Source organism: Diadema setosum, chromosome 1 (assembly GCF_964275005.1).
Source record: "Diadema setosum chromosome 1, eeDiaSeto1, whole genome shotgun sequence".
In the NCBI taxonomy this organism is placed as follows: Eukaryota; Metazoa; Echinodermata; class Echinoidea; order Diadematoida; family Diadematidae; genus Diadema; species Diadema setosum.
Window position 1 is genome coordinate 32,827,491 of NC_092685.1, and position 13,885 is coordinate 32,841,375.

Here is a 13,885-nt window from a genome sequence, read left to right on the forward strand (position 1 = left end):
TTATATCTTTGGACTGTCCACTGTCTCTGGTGTTCTTTCCCTTGCCCCAGGCACCGGACTATTATCGCATCATCAAGCGTCCCATGGACTTTGCAGCCATGCAGACCAAGGTGAATGATTTCCAGTACTCAACCCCAGCAGAGTTCATAAGTGATGCTCGTCTCATCTTCACCAACTGTCAGCAGTACAACAGGTGCACCAGCATGGAGTACAAGGCGGGCCTCAAGATGTCTGCATTCCTGGAGAAGAGACTGAAAGAGCTGGACATAGAGCCGGTGTCCAGCCCTCCAGCTGGCCATAAGGACCAGAACACACCCACATCCAGGAAGAGATCTAGGCAGCGATAAGAATAAGTCCTGCACTCCTTCTCAGGTTATTAGGGGAATACAATGGGGATTAGTTTGGCACAATAAGTGCGGTGTATTTTTTTACTCTTACATGTGTGTTAACAGTTGTATGTAATATTGCAGGTTTGATTTATATCTGAAGTATCATTTCTCTCTTTTTCTTTTCCTTCTGTTTTCTAATTTACGTTATTGTGCTAGTTAAGAGAAAGACAAATACATTAGTTGGTTTTAAAAACCTATGCCCTTATCAATGATCTGCAAGTTAAATGAAGCTTGAAGTTCTGTCATAGTTGTGTGTCTGTTCATTTTGATATTTTTGAAATGCTTTTTTCTTTTTGATTGAAAAGAAGAAACAAGGCAGTTCCAATTTCAGGACCATGTAGATACACACCTATCCGGTGAGATGGTCGGTAGTATATAGAAAAAAAAAAAAAACTTTCTGAGTTTTCAAGCATCTTTTCAACTTCCCTTGTGTTTGCATGCATTTGAAGTGTGTTGAGTGTGTGTGCTTCACATAGGCTATGATTAAAAAAAAAAAAAACATCTTTCTATGGAGAGTGGGTGTATTTACAGCTTACTTACACAGTGTTGCATGTTATGTCTTCACGGTTTTGCTTGCCAAGTGGGCCAGTGAATGAGAGCTACACTGGCCAACATGCCAAATTTCCTGGTAGAAACGGCCTGCATTGTGACTGGAGCAACCCCAACCAGGTTTGTTGGCTCATTTATGCTCATGTCAATGCAATTTGGTTAAGGGAACAGAAAAAAATACTTAGGATGCAAAGAAATTTTCTGTAGAATGCAGGCATAAAATGAACACATCAGGGAATGAATCATTCTAATAGAATGACTAGGAAGAGTGAATTCTTCAAGCCAGATGATGAATGGCTTTGCAGCATTCTGCCAAAGGTAGGAAAATTTGCAAACATACAGTAAAATATTATGCTCTGCATTCGTAATGCAGTAGCGTTTATTTGCACTCCATGGGAAACAGACACAATCTGGATTGTGTGGATTTCTCTGTGTTTGTGTGTTGTGAACAGCCTGTCTGTACACCGCTGGTGACAAAAAACAGAAACAAAAGAACTTGCCTATTTGAAATCTCATCAGATTCATGTGTTTCAAATTACTGGTATGATTTATATATCTGCCTTTTGAAGTGTACAGCCAGAGGAAAAAAAAAAAAAAAAAATCAGTGATAGTATGAAATTTTGTGTAGCATGCTAGAATGATGCATTAGTTTGCAAAAATACCAGGCCTGAGAGGTTCTTGTTGAAACTATGTGCATAAAAGGTGATTTCACTAGTACTGTTACACAGCCCAGAAGAAAATAGTGCTACTGAAGTCACCAAAGGCACACAGTTTAACCAGAACCTCAAACAGTGGCCTGGTATATTTGTTTATACCTCTCCCAATGAATTTTAAGAGTAACAGCAATGTAAAGTGGGTGCTTGACTGAGCTAAAGTTATCCCTTTTTTTCACGCACAAAATTACAATGGGAAAGTGTATGCATCAACTGCGCAATGTCCTTTATCTCGCAAAGTGTAGATGCCATGCATTTCTTGGTAGCAAATTGTACTGTGACATGATGTTTCATGCATTAAAATACATGATTGTGACAAGAGTGGTATGCGTGCGCCATGACAGCATGGTATAGTTTTGTTGTTGTTGTTTGTTTTTTTTTTCCTAGGGAAATAGTTGGACAAGGATTTTCATGGTGAAAATATGTTATGTCACTTTCAATTCCCTCGACCATTCAGAGCACAAGAAATAATTCGTAAGGGACATGATCTTTCATATATCCCTTCAATAAATAAATGATTCATATGAAAAGAAAAAGATGATAAAATCCCCCCCCCAAAAAAAAAAAAAAAAAAAAAATCAGAATAAGATAGAACAGATGTCGACGTTGTATAATTTTTTGTATTGATAAAGCGTCACCCCTGATTATTGAGTGTTCTTTTTTCTTCTGTTTTTTTCGGGCTTGTATTGCATCATGATATGTGACTTCCATAGTTAGGAGAACTGCTACTGATGTAGCTTTAAATACCATACATGATATCAAAATTGCAAGGATATGGTGACTGAGAAATCAGACTTGTGCACACCCACTGCAGTGACAATACACCTTTGGAATTGTGCAAATATAGTGCAAAGGTGTAAGCAAAGGTGTGCTTTGACATTGCACTTTACCGAGTAGCTTTTAGAGTCAAAGGTCTTGGGTGAAAAGGTCACAGCAGTTATTCCTTTGATGTATGATGTCAGACAAATATCTCAGGGGCGTACAGTGACCATTTATACTGTGACTCGTACTGGTTGGATTGATGGGTAGTTTGGATTGACATTTATATCATTAAAAAAAAAAAAATCATTCTTTTGCCTGTTTTCATTGTAAAATTGAGGAAAACTGTCACACTACCAGTTATGTTAACTGACATGGACCAGTGCACACCAGGAGCAAGATGGCTGTGTTTGGTCAGTGTAGCTTCCTCTGAGAGATTTTTGTTGTGACCTTTTACAAACAAAATAGTGTCATATTCCAGGCTCTTGAGGTGTCTGTAAATCAAATAGAAAAAAAAAGTCCTAATCATCAATATATTGGGACATATTCATGTCTTCTTTCAAATAAAATCTGTGTGCTTTACAGTGGAGCTCACAACAAAATTTGAATGACCATTTACATGCATGAATCACTGTGAACATTAGTGAAACTTCAAAGCAAAGTATTGTTATTGGTGACTGTTGGTGATGGTAGTCTTAAGTTCTGTAATTGTGATTCAGAGTTTAGTTACAGAAAATGATTGTGTTTTAGAAAGGTAATGATTCAAATGCTTGCAGCATGTTCACAAAGAGTCACTGCGATAGACATGCTTGATTATTAAAGTCTTATGTGTTTGAAGATGTTTTCACATGTTCAGTACTATGTCAGAAGGGATTCTAATTTTTCTGCACAATTTCCAGGTGACAGCTTATTGGCCATTGTAGATGCCTGTTTGGTTCATATTTTTTTGTACAACCATAAAAAGAACACACCTTGGTTTTTCAAGTGATAAGCCTCGACTTTTTATGGTTAATGTATGTGTAGAGAGAAAAATGTTGTGCAAATCGAGGCTTGAATTTTGAAAGTGTTTGAATTCATGATAAGATTAAAAAAAAAAAAAAAAGCCAGCCAGTAAAATTAGTATTATCCCTATTCAGGAGAAAAGTTTGCCATTTCCAACCTTGGAGAATATACATTGCATTTTTGCTGTGGGAAGCAATATTTTCGCAAATTGTTCATAAAATCCTCAAAAATGAACACACTGAGAAGCTCTGTACACCGTTCAATGATTCATGCTTCAAGCATATCTACATCTTGAACCTGGTCATTGCTGTTTTCCTGGGAAAGATACAAAAGAATGGAAATATTGCATGCATTAGATAACATCTTCACTTTCTGTGTTTTTGTTACAAGCAGCTTGTCTACCTCTGGCAAATTAAATCTAATTTGCTGTCAGTGCTATGTGACTTTGTAGTCATGACTATTACTATTAAAGAAGTTTCACAACTTGACATTGATAGTCAGTTGAATTGCCTTGGCACCAGCAAGGAACATTCTACAGGGAGAGAAAAGAGGAACAAAGGAATCCCTTGTCATGTGTGTTGCTGTCACACAAAAAGTCAAAATGAGGCTCATCAACTCAGAACTTTGAGTGGTTGGAGAGGGAAGTATACAGATGCCACACTTTGTCATGCCAATTTGCTCAAAAGTTTGTCGGAAATGATTCATGATTATGAGAATTGTATTTAGATACTGTCCTTTTTTTGTTATTCCCTTTTCATTTTCATCTACGGTTGTCAGTGGTGTATATAAATTTTTCATGCTAGCTTCAGTTGTGATGGTTTAGTAACTTTTTGTATTTGTTCCTTAGAGATTAAGAAAAAGAAAGATATCTTGTGTGGTTGTACCATGATGAACACATCTGAAGGAATACATCTTAAGATGTAAATGTTGTTTTAAACATTTGTAATGTAGATAAAACTTGTCCCTAGATTGTGTTCAGTGCACTTGATATCTTACCTTTTTCTATCCTTCAGTTTTCCTCTAGAAATTCACACAAATAGATAAGGATTGAACGCTGTAAAACGTAACATATTTTGTCCTCATTTTGTACGGCATGTACAGATGTGTAAATAGTTGTTTGCAACGTTTTTTTGTATTCCAGCGTGACTTTAGATAACATTTAATGTATGTGTACTTCCATTCCAAGAAATCTTGTAACCTATGTTCTCTGTTTAGATAGGGGTAAAGATGAGTTTCTTAAATCTGTGAGGGGAAAAAATAAAAAATACTTTGTCCACACGAGAAAACAGCACGAATTATCTTAAGTCATTTATTCTATTGCACATCAATACTACAGTTGACCTAGTTTATTTCACAGTGGAAAAGAAAATAGAAATCCATAGATGAAGCCTTATACTGATCTAATTTATGAGCTGTATATACATCCATCAATTTACTTCACTTATTTATAGTGTAGAGACATTCAGCGTCTTCTCTTGATTTATTCAAAGAAAGGAAAATTGTTGTACTGTTGCATGTGTGACTCCACACCTTCAGAACTGCAGTCTGTACAGGATGTATGAATAGTAATAAAATTTGGTTGAGGACCAGATCAAGTGGTGGTTTTGTTCTGCTATGGTGTTGCACTTAATTTTTTCTTTCTTTTGCATTGTTTTCCTTTTTATTTAAAAAAAAGAAAGAAGAGAGTTGGTGAGTGAATGAAGCAGAGTGATTTCCAAGGCAGCATTGCAGTATTGACTATCTTTGAAATTCCAGTCAAAATTCAATTCAACCTGGGGTTTTTCTTTTTCTTTTTTTTTTTTTTCTTTTTTTTTTTTGGGGGGGGGGGGTGTGTCTGAATGCAACTGGCATCTCTATTCAACCATGCACTGGCAAGAATCTGTTAATGATGTGTTGTTTAGGTGATGTGGTTTAAGAAGCCTACAGAAACTTGGATAGTAAAAGTAAAGGTAAAACTTGCTACAGTTCGACCTCGATTATCCGGCCATGTCGGGACCGGCGCTCATCCGGATAAGCGAATTGGCCAGATATGGGAGATATAGCTGCCGTCCCTTTGCACTGGCAGCTAGGCAGGTAGCGTACCCGGCAGCGGTGGTGTAATCTATGCTAAGCCTGCGCAAAATTGTAGTCCCTTCTTCACAAAATAAAGTATATCTTTATGTGAAAATCATACATGTTTTACCTCATTAGATATTGAGAAACCTATCATGCACATTTAATGAAATTAGTGAAATCGATCTATGAAAAGATGTTAAAGTCACTGTTTTTTCTCAGTTTTTGGATAAAAAAAAAAAAAAAAGAGTCCTTCACTGCGAGAACGCGTCTGGATAATAGAGATTTCTGGATAAAAGGAGGCTGGATAATCGAGGTTGAACTGTATTTGTAAACAATGACATTTCCAAAATCTAATAGTTACACCAGTGGCAAATATCTTTTTTGGGGAACTCGGAAAATGTTTTCTTGACATGCACAGTTTTTGTATCTTCTTTTCTCCAAAAAGGAAAAAAAAAAGAAGAAGAATGAAGCAGCCACTCCACACACACACACACACACATTCTTGTCACAGCATACTCTTGTAGGACACCCACAGTAAGTTTGTCCCACAAACGTATACTAAATAAAGCCCAAATCTATTGTTTGCAGTTGTGGGACCCTTGTATACGCTTGTGGGACCATTATCCTCAGGAATTTCTTTTGTAGGTTGTTCTACAACAGTATGTCGTGCCTACACACACACACACACACACACACACACCCACACAAACAAATTATGCTTAACCTCTACTCATTACATATTCTTCACAGCAAATGTCTTGTTCTCAACAACAGAAACAGAAATAGGGAGACAAATATGACAAAAGGTCACTCTTATGTTTGTGTCTGAAATGATTTATTTTATCAGTTATTGATAGAAAAAATGTGCACACCAGCAGTTATGATATAAAGTAATAATAGTGATAACTAGATTGTACAAATCTCTGTCATAAAAGGGCTGTACAGGGGGAATAACACAAATTGGAATACTGCTGCTTGTCTATAAATGGCACAGTCATATGGTCAATGGTGTCAGGAATATATCTTTTCTCCTAATTATGTTACACTAGTTTAGTGATGAAATACAACACCCCGAAGTCTCCACATCAGTTTATAAAATAGCCTTCATCTCTCGTAAAAATATACACGTCATTATGCAGTAATGCAGTGGATAACACACTGATAAAATGTTACAAAATGCATAAAAGGAGTGGTATTGAGCAATCAGTATACATACATATAAAAGATGAACTCTGGCTGAATAAAATTACATGAATGTGTGAGGGAATACAATGGAAGAGGAATACGCTTCACACCAAAAAGGTAAAAAAAAAAGAAGGATTTGAGATATGCACGAGTGAATAAAAACTTTAAGCATTTCTAAATATAAATTAAAACTGAACAATTAGCACTAAACTTCAACGACTTCTTGAAAATATTGTAGCAATTGAGAAATTAAAATTATTGCAATCTTTCTCTGAGCTTTGGTTGGTCCAGAAGGGGGATTTTCTTCTTTAAAAAAAAAAAAAAAAAAAAAAAAAAAAAGTAATTAAGATTTGGTTTGCACACTTATATACATGCACAATGGCATTTCCTTCTGAGTTTACTGCACTCCCTTAAATTGACTCGATCATTTCATTGAAATTTGAGATTCAAAATGACTGATATAAAATTTGCATGAATAAATCAGTGTAAGAGCTTACATAGGCTGAAAATGTGTAAAAAAAGACCAACAAGCATTTGAGGTGTAAGCCTTCAGCTTTCAGAAAGAAAAACACACAAATAAATTAAACTGTGAAAGGGCATTGTGAGTGATTCACAGAAAAACAATGAAAATCACATAAACAGGAAAAGCAACATTCCCAGACCCCCGATGCAATTGAGCACACCTGTGAGTACATAAACAGGTATCATGGAGTGAACCACTGTTGCTCTGCAAGCAACAAAAAGGCAATACCTGTGCATTATGTAAAGCTATGAGGTCAACCCACTGTTAGCCTCATAACTTTTAGTTTCAATGAAGCGGTGACAAATGAAATTTCATATCTGAGTAAATAGGATCTCTGCCATACCGATTCCAGACGGTGATGGAGAAACACTAAACATGGCAAACAGAGCCATGAAAAGAGAACCAAGTGCTCCAACAAAAGACATTTACATCTGTAATCCACAATGCTCTTATATAAGCTTGGACCATTGTATTTAGTAAGAATGTGAATGTGACAATTTTTGGATCTGGTGCATAAGAAAGTGACTGCCCAGTTTGAAATGATCTCCCTTTGGAATGAAGTCAGTGTGCAGGTTTGATGGCTGTGTTTAAAAGAGTGCTTAGCACCACAAAATCACAGTGAAAAGGTGCTAGGCATAAAAACCAACACTCATCATCATCATCACCAGTAACAAAATGAGGTGTGTTTGAAACAAACCATCTCACTGAGTTGTCTCAAATATTTCATTGTGGTATAAAAAAAAGCTAGAGCAATCAGAGAAATCTTCAGCTGGAAAACTAGCACTTTCACTTTATAAAGAGCTTCCGTTATGTAATGTAACAACACAACCAACCCCCCCCCCCCCTTAAAAAAGAAAGAAAGAAAGCAATGAGGAAAACAAAATGAAATTTGCTAAAATTACTGGAAAGTAAGAACAAATGACTGTTTTATGCTGCCAAGTTAAATAATGACACCAGCATCCTACAGGGCAGAGGCATAAAAATCAAAAGCTGCATTTTCTGAGCAACTCATCAGTTAAATAAATGCTGCCATGTTTCAGCAGGAACCATGTACTGGTTTGAGAAAAAAATAGTACCATACAGAAAATCAAGAAACATCTGTTTGATGCTCCTGATGGTCATATAAGAATATATAATATATAACTATGACAATAATCTTAATATTCAAATATTACACATTGTATTCACATATCATACACTCCTTAACTGATACTGTCAAATCTTAATGAATTTTACATATACAAAAAGAGTAACATTTCTTGAAAAGCAGGAACGCAATTTCATCAATTCTTCATAACATACTTGTAAACGCTGGAAGCTTTCATGATATGTAAATATAACACAGGTTGCATTAAAATTCAGACAGAATGAAGACTCGATTTGAGTGTTCAATTCGCTCAGATATAAGCCATGACTTCATGGGGATCATGTGGACCAGAAAATACAAGCTGGTAAGCTAGTAGGGGAGCTATCAAAAATGCTATTACTATAGACCAGGAACAAACATGATAGGAAGAACTACATACAGTTAACTATAATACTATAGTATATCTAACCCTTTTGGGTCTGTTACTTCAAAATATCATGACATCTTACACAGAATAGATGCAAGGGGTAGTGAAAGGGTAAATGTAAGTAGTGAGCTTGCATGATTCTCATTCCCCCCCCCCCCTATGCACAAAGGGGGGGGGGGGGAGCAACCTGTAATCTATTTTGTTTTTAGTTATAATAGAGTAATCATGAGATTACTTTACATCACTTTACCGGTAATGCCCCAATTTCTCTGTATAGAAGGCAAGATGCTCAAAATGGCTTGGAAGACATAGGTCACAGGTTTGTGAGTCTGAAATCAGAGTCCTGTGTTTCAGTGATGTGTCGTTTACAGACTGGACATTGCTTTACTAAGATATCAAATGTCCTGTTATTAACAATTTGCAATGAATTCTCTTTTTTCTTTTTCTCTAATGGGTGATATGTGATACAAACTTGAGATCTCTCATATGCATGTATATCAAAGATGGCCACTGACCCAAGATTCCTACACATCCCTCTGACTTTCCCTCCATAACACAGATTTTGAGCAAATATGATGATAAATTGTTTCCGTTCTCTAGTCGCATTCACATGCACAGGTCTCCAGTAACCCATGGCAAATTTTCTCTTCAAATCATGGTGTGAGTGAATACATAATATGATGATGAATAACATTAATGTTAAATAAGATAAATCTACAATCCTGTATAGGGAATGTTATATCAACTTCAGAACTTATACACTCAAATGTACAACTGATACTTCAAATGCAGTGAACTTAAGCTAGATAAGCATATAGTGGCATATTGTCTTATTTTATAGTAATTGTAAACAAAATCACATTAACACAAAACAGTGGTGTCCTTTCCTGTACGTCATCATGAATTTGAAATTTACACTAAAAAAATTTGAAAATTGTGCATGTGATAAATCAAAATATCCTATTTGAAGCATAGTCTTCTGTGACCTGGGAGGGAGAGTACAACTTGTCACCACTGGGTTGAAGAAAAAATTCTTTGTCCATATGACGTGATAATTTCAAAATGACTTTTCTACACCCTCTAATGTGGATATAAGATGCTGTAGATGCCAATTCATCCAAAGTCCATTTTGTCACACTCACTTCCATTCATCCCTGCTTACCTCCTCATAGCTGAACCTGGCTTGTGCGATGCTAACCTTTAGGCATGACAGTGGAGGGCAATGTCAAACAGATTAACAGCAGGCTTTGGAAAATTTTGAATGATTATGCCCCGGTGCAAGCAGCCTTTTGAAAATCAACATCACGCTACGTTGGGCTGTCCTAGTCAACTTAGTCCAAGAAACTAAGACGTGTTCTTAAAATACCTGCCGCTACACACTTTCCACTCAGTTGTTCAATGTGCGCCATCCATTACTCCAGGATTGGATGATTGTGGGACTCTTTGGCAGCAGCACGATACAAAAGATGAATCATTTTGCATTTAGGACAAAAGAAGTAATCAAGTTGTTACATCTTCGCTGCCACACCCAGAACTCAATGTAACAAAGATGTAAGACTGTTACTGCTCAGGGCTATTCCTGTACATGGTCCACTTTCTGGTCCATTCAATCTACAGAGATGGTCTTGCCTTAGTCACAAAGTCAGAAGAGGAAATGTCATTGGAATGAGCTGTTGCAGACTGCAGACATTTTGCCCTTGGGGCAGCTTAGCCCTGATGTCCACACCTGATGTTACTGGTAGTCCCTTGGGCAATAGTTGAGTGAGGAGACTGAAAAGTCTTTCTCCTGTCTCTCAGCGAGTTCCTGCCTCCCTCATGGGAGATCCTTGGTCTGACGTGGACTGATGCCATCAGCTGAGCCATTCCACAGGCACCCACTGTGGTTCCTCCTGTATCCTGTCGATCTCCTCCATGAGCTCGTTGTACGCCCGGTCGTGGTCGTGGTGGATGATGACATGGTCAAAGTAGTGGCCGAAGGCATCCTCCATGCCCCTGCCGGCGTCAATGATCTCCCGCAACTCTTGCTCCTGGGGGACAGAGTTTAGATAAAACAGCTGTGTCTTACAATCCTGTTTGTATCATGGTTCATGCATGTAAAACCCATACCTGCTGGTTTAAAGTCTTTCTTTTACCCTTTAAATGCTTACAGATATATGTAAGTGGTGTGAAATCAAAGAATTTCACTATCAATGTGAAAACGACATTACTCCCATTAGTTAATAATGTGATGCCATGCTGCAGGAAATATCATTATCTTGCATGTACAATCAAACTCTTTCTGCCTGGGGTCAAAATTCTGCTTTTCATATGAGGGAGAATTGCTTTGGTTCTAAAGTACTAATATAATTCCAGCATGCATTTGAGTACTATTTTCACCAATCCATGCAAGTCTTGTGCTTTACATGCGGGTATAACCAGTCTTGTGACAGCAGATAGGCTTCGATTAAAAAAATAATATAAATAATAATAATAACAATAATACAACTGAAAGATACATCTCATTTTACAGACACTAATAAGATTTACAACATCACCCGGAAAAATGAGAAACTCAGTTCTCACCTTGAGGAGGTCCCCAGCATCTATCCTCTGCTGCCGAAGTCTGTCGATGGATGGAGGGCAGATGAAGATGAAGTAAGGCTTGAGGGATGATTTCTTCAGCATCCTCAGAGCCTGATGGGCAGAGTGACAGAGATAGGAAAGAAAATATAAACATAGAGGCAAATATTGATCAGTACGACAGAAAAGCAAGTCATGATCACCATGTGTACACACAGAAAGGTCTGACCAATTCTTGCTTTCTGGGTTCATTCCTGAACAGTTTTTTCCCCCCTCTTTCCTGTATAAAATGAGTTGGAAATGGGATCTTAGCCGAGGACTTCTTTTTTCTGCACAAACATCTTTCTTTAACTTACTCTTGAATCAGAACAACACAGAACATATCTTCCCCAATCTACACTCGGTAGATATTTAACTTTCTTTAGTTGCAACAATATTCTTCTTCTCCCGATACAGCCAGCTTTGGTGGGATGCGATGCAGAAATTAATAAACGTAGATGTGAAAAGGGAATTCGTTTTATCACTTATGATAATTTGATGTGACATGTTTTCTTACACACTATATCACCAATCTTTGGAGAATTTCTCAATCAATATGTATATGATATGTCTTCTATAGAGTAGATACTTGATGATATGAATAATGAATATTCAAGTTGCTAGTATATGATATTCCTTTTCGATGGTAAATGAAATTTGCAAATTGGCTGAGGAAAAAAAAAATGAAATTCACATGAACAATCTATGAATTCTTCTAAGGTGTTAATCTCACTAACTCCTCAAAAGAGGATTGGTTTAGGCACCAAGGGGTATTATGCCCCTTTCTTTCTGAAAACATTTCACTTGATAATGAAAACACCAAAAGTATTCATACATTTCATTCTTAATGCAGATTCTCAGTATACCAAACAGATACATGCAACAACTATCCAGGTAACTTATATAGACAGATATACACTTTCAATGGGGATGATGTGATGGTGGACCTTTATCTTGCATCATACCACATGCAATAATTATGCACAGGCACTTTCGGGACACCCTGACAGAGATCAAGATACACAGAGTACATTGATACATCAGTTTGACAGGCAGGTTGCAGAACTATACAATTCAACTACAACAAATTCAAAGACAAAACCCACATATCCTATCGTTATCAACATATGCATACAGAAAATGATAGAGATATGATATTCAATGAACAGGAAAACAGGGCTAAAATATTGGATGATTCCCTTCTATCAGCCGTAAGGACTGTAAAGTGGTTTCATCTTGAATGGGAATGAGAATGTGGCGAGGTAGCTCATACAAATTTGGGTGCTTGTCTACATAAACAAAAGATACAAGATTGGAAATCATGGTGTACGCATATGACTTATGATGAATATGTTCATCGTGTGTGTGAATAGGTTTTGAAAAACAAAAACAATTATATGCTTAATTTCTATTTTCTTTTCTTTCTTTTTTTAATATGCACAGTCAACAATGCATGTTCACTTCTATTCAATCTGAAGTCCCAGCTGTATGTGGTTTTCAATTCATTAATGACCAGACCATGTTTGCATACATGGGCAGTAAACCTAGCCTGGAATGTCAGCATATTACCACATATAATCACTAAATCCAACTGACTATCAGAATTGTTTGGGGTTTTTTTTCAAGGCAAAATAACACAAAATTACTGGACATAACTTTTTTTTAGTAATTCATACAAAAGTGTCCTGGTAATCATGCAAAATCTGGCGCACCATCCCAAAGAACATTTAATATAGATCTATCATGCATGGAGAAAAAAGGCACACACATGACATAAACGAAAATGACATTTGTCACCACATACATTCTCATACAAACAAACATTTCAAGTAGACATAGTCTGTGGGATTCAAATATTGATTGGAATCTGATCCTATCATATCAACAGATATTGATCTCATAATGGGAATATAATGGAGAAAGGTCAAGGGTGAGGGAGAATTTAAATTTTCCCCTTGGAACCAGAAAATGAGAGACATATTTTGGAGAAGTGATTGACAGCAATGAATATGTTTGTTTGATGTGCATGCTCTGTATTGTGAGTCGCCACAAAATATCGGGAAGTTTGCACTAGACAAGTCTTCCAACCAGATGAAAATGCAGGCAAGTCAATTTGAGCATGATATTTGGACCCTTAATATGCCACATACGAGTTCACTTACATCTGAAGGAGAGCCATACTTATAATAACTAGCACATGGTAAAGAACAGCATTTGTATTTCCTTGTGATCTATGTTTAGTCATTGTCTTTGTCTGTTAACCTTAATGATTTGTATTCTAGGCAAGACTAGATTCTTTGGGTAATCCCTCGGCATCCTAGTTTGGTTTGTTTGTAATGAAATCTGCTGGCATCATCTTCTCTTGTTGATTTAACGAAGTATCCATCCACATCAGCCAATGGAAGATCAGTATCTTGACACTTGTTGAAAACACAATGGGCACATTAAGGGTCAGATGTGAGAGGTTAGTGAGCAGCAATATGCAACTTGAGAGCAGGGAGGTAAGAGCCAGGACAGGATAGGTGAAAAGAAACTGTGAGAAAAGGCCTTTACATGATATCATTTGTGAACAGTCACAGGCAAATACAGGTGTTAGTT

General features: G+C 36.9%; 2 protein-coding genes across 4 annotated transcripts in view; one reads left to right on the forward strand and one right to left on the reverse strand.

Annotated features, from left to right (window-relative positions):
* The window catches only part of LOC140235567 (bromodomain adjacent to zinc finger domain protein 1A-like), a 41,580-nt gene extending 36,553 nt beyond the window's left edge, over window positions 1-5,027 (forward strand). For both annotated transcript variants that reach the window (XM_072315576.1, XM_072315582.1), the window contains one exon: window positions 51-5,027. In XM_072315576.1, the coding sequence (XP_072171677.1) occupies window positions 51-347 (297 nt within the window). In that variant the 3' untranslated portion in view covers window positions 348-5,027. The remainder of the gene's footprint in view (window positions 1-50) is intronic.
* A 4,525-nt stretch (window positions 5,028-9,552) lies between these two features.
* Window positions 9,553-13,885, reverse strand: part of LOC140235596 (protein PALS1-like) — a 151,002-nt gene continuing 146,669 nt past the window's right edge. For both annotated transcript variants that reach the window (XM_072315604.1, XM_072315611.1), the window contains 2 exons: window positions 11,252-11,362; window positions 9,553-10,716 (listed from right to left, as the gene is read on the reverse strand). In XM_072315604.1, coding sequence (XP_072171705.1) covers window positions 10,540-10,716; window positions 11,252-11,362 — 288 coding nt within the window. In that variant the 3' untranslated portion in view covers window positions 9,553-10,539. The remainder of the gene's footprint in view (window positions 10,717-11,251; window positions 11,363-13,885) is intronic.